At 33.9% G+C, this 21,540-nt stretch overlaps 1 protein-coding gene across 20 annotated transcripts in view; it reads right to left on the reverse strand.

Annotated features, from left to right (window-relative positions):
• The window catches only part of PPFIA2 (PTPRF interacting protein alpha 2), a 508,377-nt gene that overhangs the window by 43,343 nt on the left and 443,494 nt on the right, over positions 1–21,540 (reverse strand). For 2 of the 20 annotated variants that reach the window (XM_008004136.3, XM_037987608.2), the window contains one exon: positions 9,753–9,761. The exons of the other annotated variants lie outside the window; for them this stretch is intronic. In XM_008004136.3, coding sequence (XP_008002327.1) covers positions 9,753–9,761 — 9 coding nt within the window. The remainder of the gene's footprint in view (positions 1–9,752; positions 9,762–21,540) is intronic. 20 annotated transcript variants of the gene reach the window in all.

Here is a 21,540-nt window from a genome sequence, read left to right on the forward strand (position 1 = left end):
GAGCAATATGCCCACTGAAAAAGTTTTATTTTCTTTGGTTTTGTTTTGTTTAAATCACAAACTCTAATAGCAGGATGACTTAAGTAATCGCAGTCTAAGAAAATGAGATAAGGGAGCTCAAATCCTTTGGTCTACAACTGTTAGGGCAAAATCTGTAGCATCTGTCTTAGGGCTGACATACTTGAGACTGTGGAGAAATGGATCAGATGGGAGGGATGGCTAGGTTTTACACCAGGACTGTGTACTACATGACGGTAACTCTAGATGTGCTTTTCCTTAACCTGAGAGAAGTATCAATTGTGTAAAAAAGAACAGCATTGAAATTTCCAAAGCAATATTGCATTGCATTATTATTCTCAATTATAAAATAATCTGCACCATACAAAATTTATAAAAGGCATATATCTGGGCATGTTGACTTGAGAGAGAAGCAATGCCAGAAAAATAAAGCAATGTGGGCAATGCTATAATAGTTGGAAATAACTGAAATTTAATACATGATGATACGCTAACAGATTATTAAGGGTAGCATTAATTACATAAGGGCATGCTTATTCTCATCAAGTTTTGGAGTTACTGTCAGAAAAATAGTGATCTGAACTGTTTAAGAAATACTAAATGACAAACTGATTTGGCACAAACAAGCCTTTTGGATATACTGGTGTTCTCTGTTCAACCTGTCCATGTATGGAAAGGGATTTAGTCTGGAATGGATTTCCTTTGCAGCCAGAATTCAACTTTTTTAAAGGTCAAGTGACAGTTCTTCCAGAAAAAGGACATGATCACTTACCCCTGTACAAATTTAACTCTGAAAATTACTCGCTTTCCCTGTAGGCCTGAAGCATAATTTTAGTGTGTTTTTAAAAATAATTTCAGACAATCAAATATTTGACCATCTTTTCCCAAAGGATCACTTGTGCATCACTAAATTTTGGGGCATGCATTTCAGGTTTAAGACTCAGAATAGATTTTAGAGGACATCAGCAGTACTTCCTTTTAGAGGAAGTGTCAGGCATGGAGGTGTTATCACTTGTGTCAAAACACAAACAAGAAAAGTACTAATTGCAAGAAATAGTTATTTTGAATCAGTACAACTTCTGAATCATTGTGCATTTTCAAGAAACACTCTTCAATAAAGAATGCTGTTAGTATCCTCCATAGGCCTCAGGCTGTCCTATTACTGATATCAGTAAGTTACTGTGACTAGAAAGTGACATTTTAGGAGGCAACATGTGGTGAGCACTCAGGTCTGTGAATAATTTGCAAGCCCATATCTAAATGTGCAGAGGGGAGGCTGCACTTGCTATGCCTGAACTAAAGACAGGAACAAAGGGTTGCACACATTACATAAGGGCATGCTTATTGTCATCAAGTTTTGCAGTTACTGTCGGAAAAATAGTGATCTGAACTGTTTAAGAAATACTAAATGACAACTGATTTGGCACAACAAGCCTTTTGGATATACTGGTGTTCTCTGTTCAACCTGTCCATGTATGGAAAGGGATTTAAAAATGATTAGACTCAAAAATTTCTAGATAAAAGATCAATAGGGTCTAAAAAACATAAATAAATCAAGAGCATTTGCCAGGCTTCGGATTTCTAACTTTTAATCCAGGCTAATTAAGCAGGTGGGTGCAACTTTGGTTAAATGACTAAATCCAAATGGAAATGCCTGGATCTTCATTTTTAGGTTTTAAGTCTCTCCTTAACAATTGCAGTTGTGGTCTAATTGGTATATGAGTAGGGTCTCTGGTTTCCATCTCTTGCATTTTTATGCCATCACATGCCATCCTGCCTTATCTCCCCACACACTTTGTCCTGATTTTCATGATTCAACAAAAATGCTTCCTTTCTACATCCATCCTTCTCTTGCCCTGGAGGCAATATTTACCACTTTCATACACAGGCCCCATAGTACTAAGCAATTTTCTCTATAGTATCTTTTATGTTTTATTGAATTTGTTGATTCACAAGTTGTGATTCCCAACTCCATGGGCTTAAGAGCAGAGACTTCGTATGCTGTGTGTCTGAGTTGATTAGGGGTTCAGTCATCTAATTTTTATAGACTTACTATGTGCCATCTTTTGTCTTCAGCAAGCAAAGAATAAAGCCAAGTGAATCTCTGACCTCAAAGACCATACATTCCAGTAAGAAGGAAGATTCGTACAAACACATATACACATAAATAAACAAAATAAGTTGAGCCATTGATATGTGTTCCACAGAAGGTAAAATAGACTAAGGTAGTAAAGTAGGCAATGCTTATAGTGTTCTGGGGACATAGATGTCTATGACAAGGCAACATTTGAGTAGACACATGTACAATGAAAAGTGGCATGGAGTAGGGGTATGGTGGAATATGTTTCAAGCAGAAACATAGTATAAAATTCCTATTAAAGGAGTGGAATTAAATGTTTGAGCAACTGATAAAAGCCAAGAAAGGCCAGTGTGACTGGAGTGAATTGAAGGACAGGGGAGTTGGGGGTGGAGGAAGACGAAATTGGAGAGGTAAACAAGAGAAAAGTAAGATCATGTTGGGCCTTGGGAGCTGAAAAGGAGTTTATTCTAAACGTAATAAGAAGCCATCAGATGGTTTAAGCACAAAAAGGTAACATAATTTGTACATTATAAAGATACTTCTGGCTGTTGAGGATAGCATGGACTTGAGCCAGGTCAGAGTTGTGAGAGCTAAGGATACAAGTTAGAAGGTCGTTGCAATTTTCAAGTAGAAGATAATGGTTGCTTGGCACTGAGCTGTGGCAGTAGAAGTGGTGAGAGGTTATTGGAATAGGGATTGAGGCATACAGCATACATTCAATAAATTGTAACTGAATGAAAGAATGCATGCCAAATTAACTTCTTACCAGCTATATGTTTTTTGGCTACGTACTTAATCTCTTTGAGACTCAGTCTTCTCATATTTGAAGATGATTATAAATTGATCTCAATTTATAAGAACTAAATAAGATAATATTTACAAAAGCACCTAGCAGCCAATATGTATTCAATAGATACTAATTTCAGTTCTCCATTTTTTCTTTTTTTCCCAAAGCAATTCATTGTATGTGCTACCATCAGATTAGCTTCTTTAAAGTAAACATTTATTAGCTTACTATATAACTCAAATTTCTACAATGGTTTTTAATTTACTATTGAAATAATGGCCTTCAAGGTCATTCTTGATCTGCCCCTAAATTGTGTTTCCAGATTTACCTATTGTATCTCTTCTCTCTAGCTATAATGGATACCCACCATTCTTTGCACTTTACCTCTTCTGTTCTACTGACTTTCTCTCCATTTGGAATGGCCTTTCCTCAACTCATACCCTTCAAATCTTCTCCATCCCTTGAGTGATACCACTCATATCATGTGCAAGACTGTGGTAGACAGTTCACTGTATGTACACAGGCTTATTTCTAAGTCTACACCATAATATCCTGCAGGCATGAGCCATGTCTCACTATTTAAAATTACTTATTAGACAATCCTTTCCATAAATAGCTATCCTATTGGCAACCATATTGAAATGGTAAAACTTGAATTTGTTAGTGTTTGTATTTGCAATTGTGAAAAATGAAATTAGTTACTCAAAAAAGTCACATACCAAAGGGAACAGTATGTCTCCTCCTCATTCTTCCCAATGTGGGTGGTTTATCTCTGTCAGTGAAAAGATACTTTATTCACAGACCGCTTACTTTAGCATGCTATTCTGGGACTGCCAATTTGTGGTATGACTGTCCAAATACCATACAGCACTGTCCCCTCTGTCACTTATGATGGCCATTTCATTCACCTTCTATTTGATGACCGTCATTTTCCCCTTCATACTTTCTAATGCCTCTTCCTTTACTTTCTACTGTCACTGACACCACACTTTTTTCTCAGCCTTTAATTGGTCCTTATCTCCAGGCTTCTTACACTGATATTTTAAAAAATCTGCTTGGAAGATAGACTTTATAGCAGAGTGGGTGACAAAGTGAGTCCTAAAATCAAATCGCTTGAGCTTGATTCCTTTGCGTGTCCTTTTGGGCTGTGCATCCATAACAAGTCACTGTATTTTGCTGTGGTTCAGTTGCCTCATATGAAACCATGAAGCTGATAGTAGTACCCATTTAATAGGGTTTTTACGAAGGTTTCATAAGAAAATATGTATAATATGATTACAACAGTGCCTCCCACAAAGGCAGTGGTCAATAAATGTGAGTTTGTTTCTTTCTTTCTTTCTTTTTTCTTTCTTTCTTTCTTTCTTTCTTTCTTTCTTTCTTTCTTTCTTTCTTTTCTTTCTTTCTTTCTTTCTTTCATTTTCTTTTCTTTTCTTTTCTTTTCTTTTCTTTCTCTCTCTCTCTCTCTCTCTCTCTCTCTCTCTCCCCCTTCCTTCCTTCCTTCCTTCTTTCTTTCTTTCTTTTTCTTCTTTCCCTCTTTCTTTCCTTCTGGTTTTTTTTTTTTTTTTTTTTTTTTTTTTTTTTGAGTCTCACTCTGTCTCCCAGGCTGCAGGGCAGTGGCGTGATCTCGGCTTACTGCAACCTCTGCCTTCCAGGTTCAAGCGATTGTCTTGCTTCAGCCTCCTGAGTAGCTGTGATTATAGGCACATGGCATCACGCCTGGCTAAATTTTTATATTTTTAGTAGAGATGGGGTTTCACCATGTTAGCCAGGCTGGTCTCGATCTCCTGGCCTCAAGTGATCTGACCACCTCAGCTTCCCAAAGTGCTGGCATTACTGGCATAAGCCACTGTGCCTGGCCAGGTTTTACTTTCAATAATTATAGCACTGTCCTCTAAAAACCTTTCAGTGTTTCCTCAAATGTCTAAAGAATTATCTTTAATCTTCATTATAAAGATATTTGTTTAATCTTGATTTAATTATGTAATTACCTTTCCTTCTAACCAGAATTGAAAAGTACTTTCACAGTTCGTGCATCACCAATTCCACCTTTGCAAATACCATTTCCTAGAGTGGATAACTTGACTGCTACTTTTTCAACTATCAACAACCTTGTTTATTTAATTCCTGGCTTCCCTTTTATATGAAATATTTTGTGATCAGCCCAATCTACAATTATTCTTTTCTCCTTTAAAATATGGAAAACTTCTCCTTTAAAATATGTCAATCTCATCCATAGAAATCATTTTTTTGTGCCTGGGGCATCATCTCCAATCCAAGAGAGTAAAATCCTGAAAATGAGAGTTTGTCTTCAAACTGTATCATGCATCTTTCTTTGGATGCACTAGTCAAGAACATCTTTTGAATGACTGCTAAATTATAGTCCAAAAAATCTCACAATGTTGACAGTCACCTAGGATCCTTGATTGTAGGGCATTTTTAAGTATTCTATATTTTTATAACTTCCAACTGTTCATTGCATCTTAAAAAGAAATAAGAATTCTGCATCACAGTTACCCAGGTTGGCTGCAGAAAAAGATTAAAATGTCGTATCTAACATTCAGAAAGACATTTGGTAAACTGACTGAGTACTGCCAAAGCTTTTGTTTAAGCCCTTATCGTCTGACGATGATGGTGATGGGCTCCTAGAGTCTCTCTGTCTCTCATTTGGTAACTTCTCCCTTCCAACCTCCAGTGAGACCTTCCCAAGCACAAATCTTTCTTTAAGACTCACCTGCTTGAAAGCTTCCCCTACTGTTCTCAAAATAAAGGCCAAATATCTTATGAAAAGACTCTTCATGATCTGACTGTCTCCCTGGCTTTTTCTGCTCAACCAACACTGAAATACTTGCTATTCCCCAAATACCTCATTCCATTTTACCCCTCCATGACTTGCTATATGCCCTTTTCTTCTGCCAATAGCATCCTTCTTTACGTCACCATCGTTAACAACTCTAACTTATCCTCCAGACACAACTCATACTTAATTTTTTCTATTAAGATTCTAAGTCCTCTCCCAGGCAGAATTAACTCTCTCTTCTATGCAAATACCATAACTTGTATATTCTATACTTGTACTTATTATACTTTCACTTAAAATTTAAAATACAATCTAAATAGAATTAAATAAATTGTATTACAATTTAATGCAGTAAGTGCTATAATTGAGATGCATCTAATGTGCTCTCCTGTTCATCTGAACCACTTCATATTCTTATGAGATGTAATATGGTGGTTTGAAAGAGCAAAGGTTCTGGATGCAGACAAATTAGGCTTTGGATCACACAAAACAATAACTAATGTGCATTTATCACTTACTATCTGTGAAGTACCATCCTGTTTTTATGTGTATTCACTCATTTAATTTTCATAATAATCCAATAAGATACATATTGACACACATTTGCAGATGAGAACACTGAAGAACAGAGGCCACTTGGAGTCATGGAACCATCGAGTTGCAGAATCGAATTTGAACCCCAATAACCTGTCCACAGAGTCAGCTCTCTTAACCGCCAGGCCATCTCTTAGCCAATTAACATTTCTGAAATTTTTCATCACTGAAGAATGAGGATAATAGCGCCTTCCTTATTTTAAGTGTAAAATAAAATAATTGTCTCTTACTTTTCTTTCTTTTCCTATGGTTCATTTATTTTTAGAAGTGGCATACATTTATTTGACTTCCTGGTTAATATATAAGGTCTTTACCTTCTTATTGTCACACATTTCAATCCTCAGCATTATAAAAGAACAAACGAACTGTGGCTTTTCTTTTCTTGTTATTCCCTAGTAATATCAGGTTGTACATCTTGGCCAGAGAAAAGTTAGCCTAGTTTAAATGAATGAGATAGAGAAGTTGAATTTGTTGCCATTCATTTCATTTCAATTGATTTTGTAATAACCATACAAAATAATTCTCTGGTTGAAAAATTTACCTTCAGAGCTACTGATTTACTATGGCACATAACAAGTACTTATTGATAAAACCAGAAGAAATAAATATGTGGCTTGAGAAGAATGAAGAATAAAATATGTTAAATAATGTGACAATATAAAATACTTCGTATTGCAGCACAGAAAATAAATCTTCCTTACACAATACTAGTAGGAAATGTGCACAGACCTCACACTGTTATTGTTAAAATGTATATTGTTCCACTAAAATTCAGCATTCAAGAGAGTAAATAGGATGTAACCTCCTCAAATTGCAACCAAATAATGGGCTTATTATTCAGGAATCCACACTTGATTAAGTCTGTGAAAACTAAAACTACGTATTTGAGAAGCTAGTTGAAATTCTGGTCAGCAAATGCGAATACAGTATGGTGCCAACCCAATTATTTTTTTTTTTAACATCTGCAAGCTGAACATGTATATCTTAGTTAACATAATTATTCTAAACAGAAATATGTTACAAATTCCAATCAGCTGCTTCAGAAGATTGATTACCTAACTATACATATTTAGCTTCATAAAATTGTTTCAAATTCAACATTAAATTTGAGTTGTTTTGAAAGCACAGCATACTGTGATTTTGTGTATGTGCAAGTGCAAATGTGTGTGTGCCTGTGTATCCTATTACTGCATATTTTCACATTTGGTGAAAATGTATGAAAATCTATGACACATTTAAGTAGTGTTTTATTCAGATTCCAGTAACACATGCTAGGCTGTTTAGATTTCAAATAATTTCATTACATCGAAACCAAAATTCATTAATATTTAAGCCTTTTATCTTCAAGCTTCTCTGAAATATAGGGCATAGTCTCAGGAAAGAAATTTATTTGTGAATTGAGTTTGGATTTACATAATCTCCTTCCTTACTGTGTTTTGAATTGAATTATTTCCAAAACCATTAAAAATGTATAAATACCCCCCGACACACACACACACACACACACACACACACAAATATGATTGAATCATACAATTATTTATGCTGTTATTGAAAATGAGAGGGGCTTATATTACTCCCCATTAAATAATTTCATTTTTGCAAGACACCATAGTCTGTACATGCCAGTCACTTCCTAATAGTAATTGGATAGTAATTGGGGACCTACTGGAAAATACTGTAATTTTTCAGGTTATATGAATACCATTTAGATTACATTGCTCTAGTGTTTCATCTAATTTTATACCGTCTTTTACTCAGTTTGGAAGTTTATAGTTTGTATGCTTCTGAAGGTACACATATTCTCTCATACTGTTGTGGGAGATAAGTAGATAATAATATTAGTAAGTACAAAGAATATTTCAGTCACTCAGGGGGAGATGGAACTTAAACTCTATCTTCTGATTCCTAAGTCAGTATTCTTTTTTCCTCACATCTTCTTATGTCATCTTCACTATGTTGTACTATCTTCCCTGATATTATATTATTCAAAGCTCTCTTTTAGTAATTGTACTAGGGAAATGAGGTTGAGGTCCTAAAATGTTTAAGTCCTAGGAGCACGTGCAAGATAATAAGAAACTGAATTTTAGAATGAAGGCCATTATATCAGTTTCTTATAGTCCATTAATAAAAATGCATCATTCATTCATTGTTTTTCAATATTTCATTCAATAAGGAATGCGGGGAATTAAGTTTTATTTCTTGAAATTATTTTCCTCAGAAAAATTAAAAATCATTAGAAAACAGAAGACCGAATTTACATGATGACATGAAAACTCTGCTTTAAAACTCAATGTCAAGGACATTTGTTATTTTCAAAAAGAGTTTACAACATTCATTTGGCCAACATCATTGACTAGTACTCTAACCACAGCCTGCCTTGCATTGTTAAGAACACCTTACTAGAGCTTTCCTTAATTCCTCAGTATTGTAAAATATCCTAACTGAAGCAAATACTGCATCACTAAATCATTTAGTTAATGGCAACTGAAACTTAACATTATATTAAAAATAATATAAACCTTACTAGTTAATAAAGTAATATTATAAAGTAAATGAATTTATATTGGCATACAAAATATTTGTATAGCCAACTAGCAATACTTTTCATAGTTTCCTGGATAATTGTATCTCATTGTAGTCATTTTATTGATAGAAAATAACACTGCTTTAAATTTAAAAGCAATACCTTCTTCTCAGTCCAAAGTGTTTTAATAGCTCACCATGTTACAAATGCAGTAGTCTACACCAATCTAAATATTATGCATATTTTATTTTACTTTTTTACTTTGAAGCCAAATTTGTGCTAGGAATAGATAAATACTCTAATTTTAGTTCAAAGAGAAGGATTTAAAATTTGAAGCCATTAACTGAGTAATTCAGGTTTTTAAAACTTTAGAAATCAACCAGTAGTACAGGAAACAATGGGAACAACACACATTCAACCAAAACCAAGGATTATTCTTGGCTCTCTATATGCAAAAGCTCTGCAGGAAGAACAGCATTTAACCCTTTTCGGATATGTGCAGTTCTATTCGTTGATGAATAATTTTGTCTCTTGAACATAACACAGGTGGAGCATTAAGAAAGGTACAGGCAATTCAGACAGGCAGCACAATCAGTAGTACCTGAGTGGTCTGAAAGTATGACTTGAGCCTGGCTGCTTGCCACATTGACCCGTCAGGGAATTACTTGAAAACTAGGGGGAAGGCAGTCTAGAATGTTTTTGACATGTATATAATAAAATGGAAGAAATACAAGTGCCCGAAAGCTCACATAATTAATTTAAATATGAACATTTCTCTGAACCAATGATTCCTTTTTACTGTGTGGAAATAAATACACTTCATGATTTTCATTTCAGGTCAGAGGCAGTGCAGCTTGTGTTACAACTCAAAAGAGTAATACTTTGAAAAAAAAAAAAAAAGATGGTGCTGAAAATAAACATGTTCAGCAGCCATTGTGATTCAACTTACCCAGATGTGCTTTTCATGAGATGGAGAAGGACGGATGGAAAAGAAAAGCACACAAATGTTAATGGATACAGTTCAATCCAAAGAAAGCCATGGAATAAAACAAGAGCATTATTTCAGATGTGAGAAAGCTCAGGTATGAGAAAGACACGGTGCCATTTTGTATTTCATCATGACACACATACTCACTGTGTCCAAAAGCATAGTCAGGCTGGGCTGAGGGTAGTTCTAATAGTTGACCAATAAGTCTATGTCTTGAGTATGAGCCACTCTGAAACATGCACGACCACATTTTCCCAGCCTCGAGTACATCCCAGGAGGAAATCAAGGAATCTTGGTAAAGGACATTCTTTACCTCAGGCCACTTCCATGTTATTTTACCAGTAGAAACAATAACTTATTAATTGGCATTTGGATTTTTATTTTTATAAGCCGACTGCTAAGGCCCAAGAAGAAAGAACAGCAGACATGTGAAGAGGCAGCAACTTGAAGTGAAGAAAGTCCTTCCTAGTTTGATGAACTGAAAACCTAGATTCTAGTTCTCATACACAATTTGGTCAAAATTATTAGCAGATTCTGGTCTTCAATTTCCTCATCATAATCCCTAGCAATAGAAATGCGTAAAGTCCATTCCAGATCCATAATTTATTATTCCAATCAATGCTGTAATAATAATTACTATTTTGGTAAATATGTATGGCTAGTAATCAGAACATGAGAAAGTGTAAAAGTGTTCTATTCCTCTTCTTCCGTGGCCACATTACTTCCTCCTCTATTTTACTGGCAAAATAAACATCAAGTTTGTGCCTATTGTGACTTTTTCAATAGTAGAAATATTTAATTATTTGAATAGGTGTTTATAAATGTTGTTTTTTTGGAAAAATCCATAAACTATATTGGTTCACCAATATTACCAGAAATCATCACTAAAACAACATTGATACATATATTGCTTTTGAAGAACCCTTGCTCCCTGGATGTAGCAGAGGCATTGAGAAAATATGGAAGTTAAATAATTCAACAAAAATCCATGAGAATATTGTTTTAAAAATATATTACAAGCATAATAGCCTAATTATTAAAAAATAAAATTGTTACTACAACTCATAAAATATGTTCAATATAACAAAATAGAAAGCAGAAATTCCTATGTCAGAAATTAGGCAAGTTAGAGCATCTCCTTTTTTATTGAACAATTATTATAAAGAAAAGATTGATGTGCAATGGAACACCCTGCACGTGCCTCCTCTCAAGGCATTCATTCAGAGAAACCACGTACTTTTTATTAAATTGGCACTTTGAAAAAAATGCTTATTTTTGGCCTTAACTCCACAGCATCTGTGGCAAGCTCCTTAAATTTTCACATGAACAAAAACATAAATGTTCAGAAACACTGGCATTACACTGTCCCAAGAAATTTATCATATTTTTCACATCATACACCCCACAGAAATGAAATTAAAACCAAAAGGATATATTTTTAGATGTTTAAAATGGTTTTCTTGTCAACATACCTGTGAACTCTATGATGGGTTCAGAAAAAATAGGCAACTTCTCAGCTTTCCAAGAAAATTGCCAAAAGCATTTGGAACTAGTTATCACCATGGACAACATAATCTTTCTGAGCCTACTAGCTATCTAGGAATCACTTTCCTATAAAACAAGTTGATTAAATTTGCACGCAGTGAAACAGTAATATTTATCAGATGGTCCTTCATCATTTTTTAAAATAAAAAACTTAATCAGTATAAGTACCTTAAAATATAAAATATGAGAAAATACAAAAATAAACAGAAAACACAAATTTAAACACAAGTTTAAAAATTTAACTGCTCAAAAAGCATTGTACAAATTTCTATTATTTTGTTATGAATTTATTTATTTTTTTATGAATTTATATAAATTATCTGATTTCTCATAGTTTTTATGAACTTTCTTCTCTTCCATAGTAAATAAAGTTAAGAACAATTTCAAGCAGCTATATCACTTTAGAATGTTAAGAATTTCACCTCATGACTTTCAAACAAATGTGTTCTGCAAAAGACAAAAATCTATAGTTATAAATGACCCATATTTTGTGCTAATATATTATAAACTTCATATAGGAGGTAATATATATTTGCAGAGAAGTTTTTTCTGATTAATTTTTCTTATTGTAAATATTGATGCATTCTTTCCTACAGATATTTATTTACAGTAGCATATGGTCTCATTATTTTTCTCTCCATTTCAGAAGTGTCAAGGCTATGTTAATAGTGAGAGAGATTCTGTCAAGAATAAATATTCTTCAGTTAAAGACCATTGTGAGTAATAGGCAAGTAAGTTTTAATTAACATGAAAAAATAGGTTATGTTACCATCTAATGAATGAGATCAGATGCAATTATTGACATTATGTTTTCCTTGGCAACATCAGCATATATCTAGTCAGGAGAAGAAGAAATTACCAGCAAACATATGTCTTATATTTCAAAATGAGAGCCTTCAACTTTTCAGTTTCCTCACCTTGATCTTCCAGATCTCCTACAATTGAATGGACCTTCTCCTGTTATAAACTAGTCAATTCTGGATTGAAAACTTCAAATAAGAAACAATTTATTAAAAGAGTTTTACGTTTGGAATATAATTGACTCTTGCTTTGTAAGGTTCAAGTTAGTAATTCAGAAATGTTTTAAAATCAGTTATTAACACCAAATTGAGTAGTTAATGGCTGGTAACTGAAATGGAAAAGTAAAATAAATAAATATTTTTTAATAGGTGAAAGTTGAGAATGTTTAAATGCTAGTGGGGAAAAAAAAGACAGGAGCAGAAGTTGAAAGCAAGGGGGAATTCAGCACAAAATGACTAAGAAAATGGAAAGGGATGATCTGAGTAAGAAGAGAATAGCCTAGTTTTCTATAATAAGACACATGGGGCAAGTGTTAGTATATATTTGGCATCAAGCAATTCAGGGCACTTGGATGGTTTCTCTCTCTCTGTCTCTCTGTCTCCTTAAGCTAGAATGTGAACTCATCAGCAGAAGATACAAGTTTGAGGAGAGTGGAGGTCTCTAACAAGAGTTGCAGAGAGTAGAACAACACTAATGAAATAAAACTCTTGGGATTACTAGGCAGTGCTGAATTTCACGATAAAACTATTTCTAATTTCCCTGCTGTAATTTTCTCCAACAGCACAGATGTGCCAAAATGTACACATGGAGAAAAAAAATCTCGTTGTGGGTGTGGTTGATACATGTAGATGTGACCAAATGAAAGTAGAGTGAAGAAATTTAACAAATTTTGAGGGTGCTGAAATTACGGACATGATCTAAGCTAAACAAGGAGAGAGGGGAAAACAGAAAGGGGATAGTGCACTGGTAAAGGATAGAGGTTAAATAAAGATGATAGAAGAAAAAGTTCATAAAGCAAGATCAAAGGTGGAAAGACTGTGATTAGCAAGAAATGAAATACTTGAATCGGTAAGTTTGAAAGAAGCATGATTTGTGGTGGTGACAAGATTCAGAATAGTACCATGAAGAGTGTCTGACTTGGGGTAGTGAACAACATTGGAAGCAATCAAGTTATAAAACCAAAAGTTTAGTTTGTGAATGGGTGATCTATGTGGATATCAGAGCATACCAGGGTGATGTCAAGAACTGCTTAAAATTCCTGCTTAAAGACAGATGATGGGGCTTTACAGACAAATATTTAAGCATGTTTCTAGTGATTCTTCTAAATGAAAGAAATGGTTCAGAAGTTTAAGTGTGGTTCACCATCACATTAAAAATAACTTTTCTTTAAGTTAATATTGACTTCAAATAACTAAAGCATTTGAGACTACTTAAAGGAGTTTAAGAAATCTTTATCGCTCTAAGAATTTTATTATTCATCTGCCTAGCAAACCCAATACAGTTAGGCCTCAAATTAAAATTTCAATTATGGAGAATCTGAACTAAAGATATTCAATTTCATGCTTGTGTATGTGTGTACAAAAATATACTTAATACACACACACACTTCATATATATATGAAGTCTTTTTGTATTGAACTTTTTATCTGTAAAATCCCGGCAAGAGAGAGATTATACATAATTACTGCCCTTCTTAGAATTGTGGAGACAAGAGACATTCGGTTCATGAATAGCTCATTTGAAATAACTATGGGAAGAAACTAAATTTCCAAAGATCTTATAAAAAATACTATACAACGCTTATATAGGATTTTATATTAGCAGGAACAAATGTGGAAAATTCTAGATTAAGATGTCAGCATTATATTTAAATGTACTTTAATTTGATTGTTTTCATTTAAAAAGCCATAATTATTCTTGCTATTAGACTCTCTCTTGTAAGTTTTACTTGAATGAATAATTCAGATTGATTCAAGCACACATTTAAATTCTTTACATGGCTTATTTATTAGGGAACATGAGTATGATTATATGTTATATCAAACACTGGAATATTATGTGTGGTGAATTATATCAGAAAAAATCCATTTTATAAAGCATCTACATCTTCTGTTTTGAAATCCTCCCCACCCCCACTCTTTAAAAGCATGTTTGGTTTGAATACATTTGTTGCTCATTTTGAAGGATAGGGTAGCGGCAGATAAGAAACTAATTATTCTCTAGAGGAAAAAAAATGTGCTACCCTTTCCAGAGTACAAAGAAACTGGGGAATTCTTCATTCGCTCCCTATTTGGACCATTAAAAGTTATATAGGATATTCTAGGTGCAGTTGAGATTGGACTACATATTCTTTAAATCAAAGCCCTATTCTTAGACACTAAATAATTCCAAGGAAAACTGGGCTCTGGAGATCTACATTTTTGTATAACACAGTGCCTGGAAAGCTATATTTCTTGATGCATAGAAGAAAATAGCAGTTTTTACATTAAAAGTTTTGTGAAAAATATTAGAGATAATGGATGTAAAATGCATAGAACAGTGCATTGCCTAGCACATTATAACTAATCAATGTGATTATTATGTAGATATTACATATAAAATAGATAACATCGTTAGCATGCAAAGGATGAGGAAAATATGGAGCAGAATATATGCACAGAAGGAGATAAGAGTAATCAGGAACAACAAAAAAAAAATAGATAATAGGCATATCAAGACCATGAAGTGCAAGATGGGAAGATGGGAAACAGAGAGAGATAAAGCTGGTGAGATACACAGGGAGCAGATAATGTAGGGATTTATGGACTACATAAAGCCATTTGAAACTAATTCTAGGGCTGTGAGGGAGTGATTCAGGGGTTTTAGGCAGCTACAAAATAAGATTTAGATAGGTCTCTTTAGCTGAAGCGTGAATAATGGATTACAGGAAGGCAAGACTAAAAGTAGAAAGACTATTGTAGTATGATGGCTTGAGCTGGAGAGAAGAAAATCAACAGATTTGAGAGGTTTATAAAAATGCAATTAACTAGATTTGGTAATAGTACATGGACGTGTGCAGAGGAAGAATTAGGACAAGGAAGAACAGGAGCAAAGAGGAAGCCCAGGTTTCAGGTTTGGTCATCCGGGTAGAAATCACTGCCCTAACTCCTATTATATTTTTTCAGGTTTTCTTCTTTATCCTAGAGTTCTTTCTTTGCCCAGCTTCTGTATATGCATTCAATTATTTGGGAAATGCATTTTAAATACTTATAATATGCCAGCGTCTATATGTTAAAAATTCAAAGATCCTCCTCTGTTCAGTTCTCCTCTGAATTTTATAGAGGATCACAGAATCTCAGGGCAGGGACAATTTAAAAAGCATGTAGCACAAATTCTCAGCCAAAAGGTGAATCCTCCATAATCCTATTATGTACATATGCCTGTCAGGTCTATATTAGACATAATTACAGTGAACAACTCCCTTTCCAGGTGGTCAATTTTTTCTTCCTACCTTTGTGATTGTTAATAATTCTCTTACAGTCAGCTCAATTTATCTGTAGTAACCCCTGACTTCTGGCCCAAGGTCTTATCACAAGGCCATAAAGAACACGTTTGGTTGTTCATTCTCTTGGCAGCGTCTATATCTTTGTTCTGTATATACCACATATTCCTATTTCTACCAGTCTTTGAAGACATGGCTTTGTGTCATCTCACTAGGATGGTCATGTTCCTCTGAACATATGCTGGTTTTAATACATCTACTTTAAGTATATTTTCCAGAAATGAACACAATACCCGGCTACAATCTGGCAAATGCATAGAATTTTGACCCTGTTACTGCTTTTACGGATATTGAAAAACATTAAATTATTTGTCAGGCATTGCTCATTTGCCTACCTTGTAGAAACTTTTTTCGTAGGAGCTACAGGTAAATTATATATGTTCCCCTATAGAAGAAATCAGTAAGTATAGTCCTGAAGTTGGCTGCAGGAGTATAAAAATTCCCCTATAAAATTTCATCTTGTCAGATTTGGATGCCTCTGTAAAAATCATCCTTAAGCATATTCTTTATCTAAAAACTGAGCTATGCCTTCTAGCTTTGTAATTTGCCAAATCTGATGTTCTTACTTAAATCATGTGTGAAAGTGCTGGGTTATGCCACCTTCTTTTTCACTTAGTCCTCATCAATTCATTTGTGAAGCCCCTTTGGTTATTTGTCTTTAGCTGGGAGAATGTCTTGTAAATAAGAATATTAGGGTGCCTTTGGGTTTCTGACACTTTTCTCATACTCTGTACAAAGACTTTAAAAAGTGATCATGAACCCTGAAATACTTAAATGCAATAATTAGTTTTCATGTCCATCTCTCTACAAGCTCTTTGAAGAACAGAACTAGGTAATTCAAATATCAGTAATTTAAAACATTTCTTGGGACATACTGAGGAAAAGAATGAAAAATTATCATTTTCATGTTCTATTAATATTAATCCAGGATTTACATCAATTAAGATAAATGATATGAATTTATTTAGAAAATGACATTATCTTCTAGTATATGTAACTGTCTTGATTTTAATTTTCATTTACTAATTTTTATTTTACTCTTTCCAGATCAAAAATGTTTCTCCTGGCAGAAATGATGGAGACAGCAGAGGGCTTCTGCTCTACTCTTTGTGATATATTAACATTGCACTGCTGGTTCAAAACAGCAACTCTATTCCTTTTGTGCTGTTTTCCTTCCTCTAAATAGATCAATATATCTAAATATATCTAAAAGAGAGCACTTTGGTTTCCATTAGCTTTCTTTTTACTAACAAATTTCAGTGCATTTTGACCCTTATGCTTTGGATATTATTATTACTTACGTTCAGGGAATTCTTATAATTGTCCTTGGTTGGAGCTAGGCAGGGCTATGCATGATCACATGGCAAAGCCAACAGCAGCTCTATTTTAGTGAAAACAGAGGAGAGAGGCTTCTGGAGTTCCAAGTAGGAAACTGGGACACATTTTCCCAGAGAAATTTTGAAAGCATTGGGTTTAGGTTCTAAAATGTTATACATTATTATATTCGTTGAATTAGTTGCCCAGGAATTTTCCCGCAGTAATTGTGTCTGTACTAAATAAACCCCCGACTAAAATAAACAAACTGATCCAAGCACAAATACCTGTTCCAAACTAGGCCTTAAAAGGATTTCATCTAAGGATTTTATTTTTGGAATGGGATGAAGGAGAATATATGTGTTTGTGACAAGGCTGGAAAAATCTCTCATGATATCTTATTGTCAAAATTTTGGGAATATCTTGACTCTATTGCCTCTGGAATCTGTTGTTTCTGTAATCTGTGAGATAATCTAATATCATGCAGGTGAACCCTCCTTTTTGCTTTATCTACCCAGAGACAGTTCCTACTGCATGCCTACAAAACAAATTTTTGTGGGGGAAGCACAGACTTTTACTTTCTGTGTATATAGAATACTTAGATGGGAATATGTACTCAGAGCTTCTAACACATCTTACAAATTAAGTTCTGGAATACAGTTCATTTATAAATTTAATTTGGCATATAGGCACTTAACAAAAATGTATTAAATGAAAGAATGTTGTGAGTTTCTGTGATACCTTTACATATAAATATTTTCCATGACATATGTTTTGCTTACAGATATGTACACTCTGAACCTGCCAAACGCTAATGATTAAAAGTGCAGTCTCAAAACACATTAAAGATTACACACTGAGGAGACCCTCAGGATTGTGATGGGAATACATTAAGTAAATCTATAGAGCTTCACTTTTATGTCTTTGATATTCTAGCATAAAGATTTATTGGTAGTGATTAAGTGTGACTGCTTTGCTCCAAGGATAAACTGCTTCTCGGGAGAGGATGCTGCTGATAGTTGAATCGGGGTGTTAATTTCATTTTAATGATATTGAAAAATTAATTCGCATATGAAATCTATTTTCCTTTAGCAGTGTTATCCATTCAGAATACATATAAAAGTCTAACATATAATAATATACTATCTATATTGTAACTAAAGATTGAAAATGATGTTAGTCAGTATATTAACATTCGTATGATATCTTTCAACTTAAGTTACAAAAATAGAGAAAATTTCAGCATGGATATATCCTGTACCAAAAAAATTATATAATGTTAAGGGCAAGAGAAAACATTATCAGATAAAGAATTAAGCTAAATATTTCATCAGATATATTGCTGGAGACAAATAACTATTCAGTGGATATTCTGTCAATTTTAATATGTTCACTGCCTGTTCAGAATTGTCTTGAGAATTAGAGAGGTGAATTACTATTGAAACAGACATCCTCATCTTTAATCTCAGCAGTCTGTGTAAGACTAAGCTTCTTGGAATCAAAGTTGAGTGTAGAAATGTGAATCCTCTGGAGTAACAGATGTCAAATAGTTCAGCCTAACAAGTCTTCAGTTTGAAAGTATAAAGTAGAAAAATGAAACAAAACATTTGAATAGACACATACTTATGGCATTTCTGAATACCAAAGATAAAGCAAAAGTAAATTTAAAAAACTGTCAGAGAGAGAGAGGAAAAAGAAATCCTACATGCTATATACAAAAGAATGGCAATCAATTGATCATTAGCCATAACTAGAAGCAAGAAGAGCCGTAACTTCGAAGTTCTGAGGACAAATTATTTTTAACCAATAGTTCTATATTTTGGGAAATTATCAACTGATGTTAAGTGTAAAATATATTTTCAGGTCTCTAATGACTCAAGGAATTTGCCACTTGCCCTATTATCACATTTCTAGAGATGCTGACATGTGAAACTGGAAACTAAATATATTCCAGGGGAGAAAATTAAGAAATGTAATGAGATATATAATAAAAATATAATTAACACTGATGATTCAAAACTTACTTAAGCAAGAATGTTGATGACATTAAATTTTATTAATTCCCTTGTAACCTCTTAGTTCTTGATTCTAAAATAACAGATTTATCAAATTATAGTACTATAAATGCTATTTTTAATATTATGTGGTGCTTATACCTGTGCAAGTTGAAAGTCTGTGATTAACCAGGTCTTTCTGTGTTAGGTGGATTTAACTATTTGGGGTTTCCAGTTATGCTTTTTGTTTTCCCCCCACGATTTACCTAAGCCAGCTTTATTGGAAATATAGCTGACAGTTTGATTTCTAATTGACAGTTTTGTCAGTCAACAAATAAATTCTGAACTTAGGCAAAGAAGAGAGATTCTATTTATTGTGCCCTAAAATACCCAAATATAGTCTCTAAGTACAATTTGTTGAGTTGGACCTCATTCAGAAACACAGGTTTTTTTAGGGGGCTGGCACATGTAGGCTTTAAGTCTTAAGGGATCATCTATCATTCCATACAGTGTGATTGTAGCTCACTATAACCTCGAATTCATGTGCTCAAGCAATCCTCCTGTCTCAGCCTTAGGACATGCACATGCCATCATGCCTGTCTCATGTATTTTTACTTTTTCGTAGAAATGGGGTCTCACCCTGTTGCCCAGGCTGAGTCTCAAACACCTAGGCTTGAGCAATTCTCCCACCTCACCCTCCCAAAGTGCTGGGATTACAGGCATGAGTCACCATTACTGGCCTTTGTGGTTGGCTTTAATCGGCCTTCCTGAACAAGAAGCTTTTAGGCTAAAACATAGGCTGGAGAGCTAACAATGGGAAATACATTCTTAATATGAGGGTGAAAGGTATAAAAGAAAAGGAGTGAAATTTTCAGGTCTGGTTGTTCTAAATGTAACAGTAAAAGAGAAGACGTTTTTATTAAATAAAAAAGGAGCCTGGAGTTCAAAGAAATCGAACAGAGAGTGATGGATAAGATCTCAGAGAGTCATGGCATCCCTACAGGAAGTCCACACTGAATAAACTATGAAGAATTATAATGTTAATACTGAGACTATATATTGAGAATAAGTGACTCACCCTTAAATGTCAGGAGCCTACAGAGAAACTGCTCAGTTTTTAAAGGGTAAAAACCAAGAAAATGACTGTGAAGCATTCCAAGAATTACTAGCTGAGTTTTAGTTTGACACAATTATTATAGGTTAACTATACTCTACATAAACCTGCTAGAGAAATTTATGGAATTGATGATTTAAAGAAAAGTACAGCAAAGATGAGGCAAAGTAAAGGCAAACTAGGCAGACCAACAATAGATTGACTTTAGGCCGAAGTTACATGTTACTCTGATGAAACAACAGCAATTGTTTAATAATACCCAGGAAGGTAAAGATGGACAAGACAAGATTTTCATGACTAGTGGGTGGTTTAGTAGATTCAATGTTGTTGATTTCTTATTTCTCATAATAAGACAATAGAGAGAAATATAAGCAAAACTAATGCCTGGACCAGAAAGCAAAGAAAAAGGAGAATTAAAGTAGGAACACAAATCTTGTAAGTTGTTGTAACCTATGTGTGTTAAATTTACTGGATGGTAAGTGTGCCTCAAATTAAACCTTTGTTTAGGACTGCCAAGTTACAAATTTCTGAACTTTGCAAGAATTTGGAATGTCTTAAATGCTGCTCTCTGAAAGTAACTCCCCCATATGGCTTTTTAAAAAATGTACCATAATTAACTCCTCTAGAGATTTCTCCCAATTAAATTAAAAGTTACAGACTGTCAATTCTAAATAGCTGCTATCCTAGCAAATTTGAAAATAAGATATTGTCTAGTTCTGGCTATCCTCACAAAGACTACTGAATCTCTGCTATGAATTATGGGATAGTGAGCATAGCTGTGTTAAGTACTAAGCCCTGGAAATACCATTTTGCTGGTCCAGTGGATAGAATTTAGAAACAACTGATAGGATAACACAGGTTGCAACTGTGTACATACAATCTATAGTGTTCAACATTATGAAAAATGTTGCTTTATTTATTGTTTTTATTTATTTATTTTTTAAATGTACTTAAAATTATTTTTCATCTTGATAGAAGACTAGCAGACATGAAATTTGAACACAGAAAAGAGCATAACTCATCAAAGTGCACTGAAAGAGGATATGGTTTCTTTAAAAAGAAAGAAAATTGGAATTGTTTAAATGAAATTTTAAACACTTGGAAAAATTCAAGAATAAGCTGTCAACATTTAATAATATTAATAATTAACAACATAAAATTCAATACAAATAAAGTTTGAAACCACATAATTTAAAAGTAAATTGTCTATCTCTAATAAAACTCATTATGTGAAGACAATGTACTCTCTGGTAATCCAGAAATCAAGCCACAGTGCCATGAAAGTTCCGAATAGGTGTTAACAATTATTCATATAAGTCTTTGAACACTGGTTGCATATCTATGCTCATAGAGTTATTGCTATGGGATAATCAATAATAAGGGAAATACTTTTGTGCTTTCATTAATTATCTCTGACTTGCCTTGTTAAATCCATTTGAA

This window comes from Chlorocebus sabaeus, chromosome 11, assembly GCF_047675955.1.
Source record: "Chlorocebus sabaeus isolate Y175 chromosome 11, mChlSab1.0.hap1, whole genome shotgun sequence".
Lineage (NCBI taxonomy): Eukaryota > Metazoa > Chordata > Mammalia > Primates > Cercopithecidae > Chlorocebus > Chlorocebus sabaeus.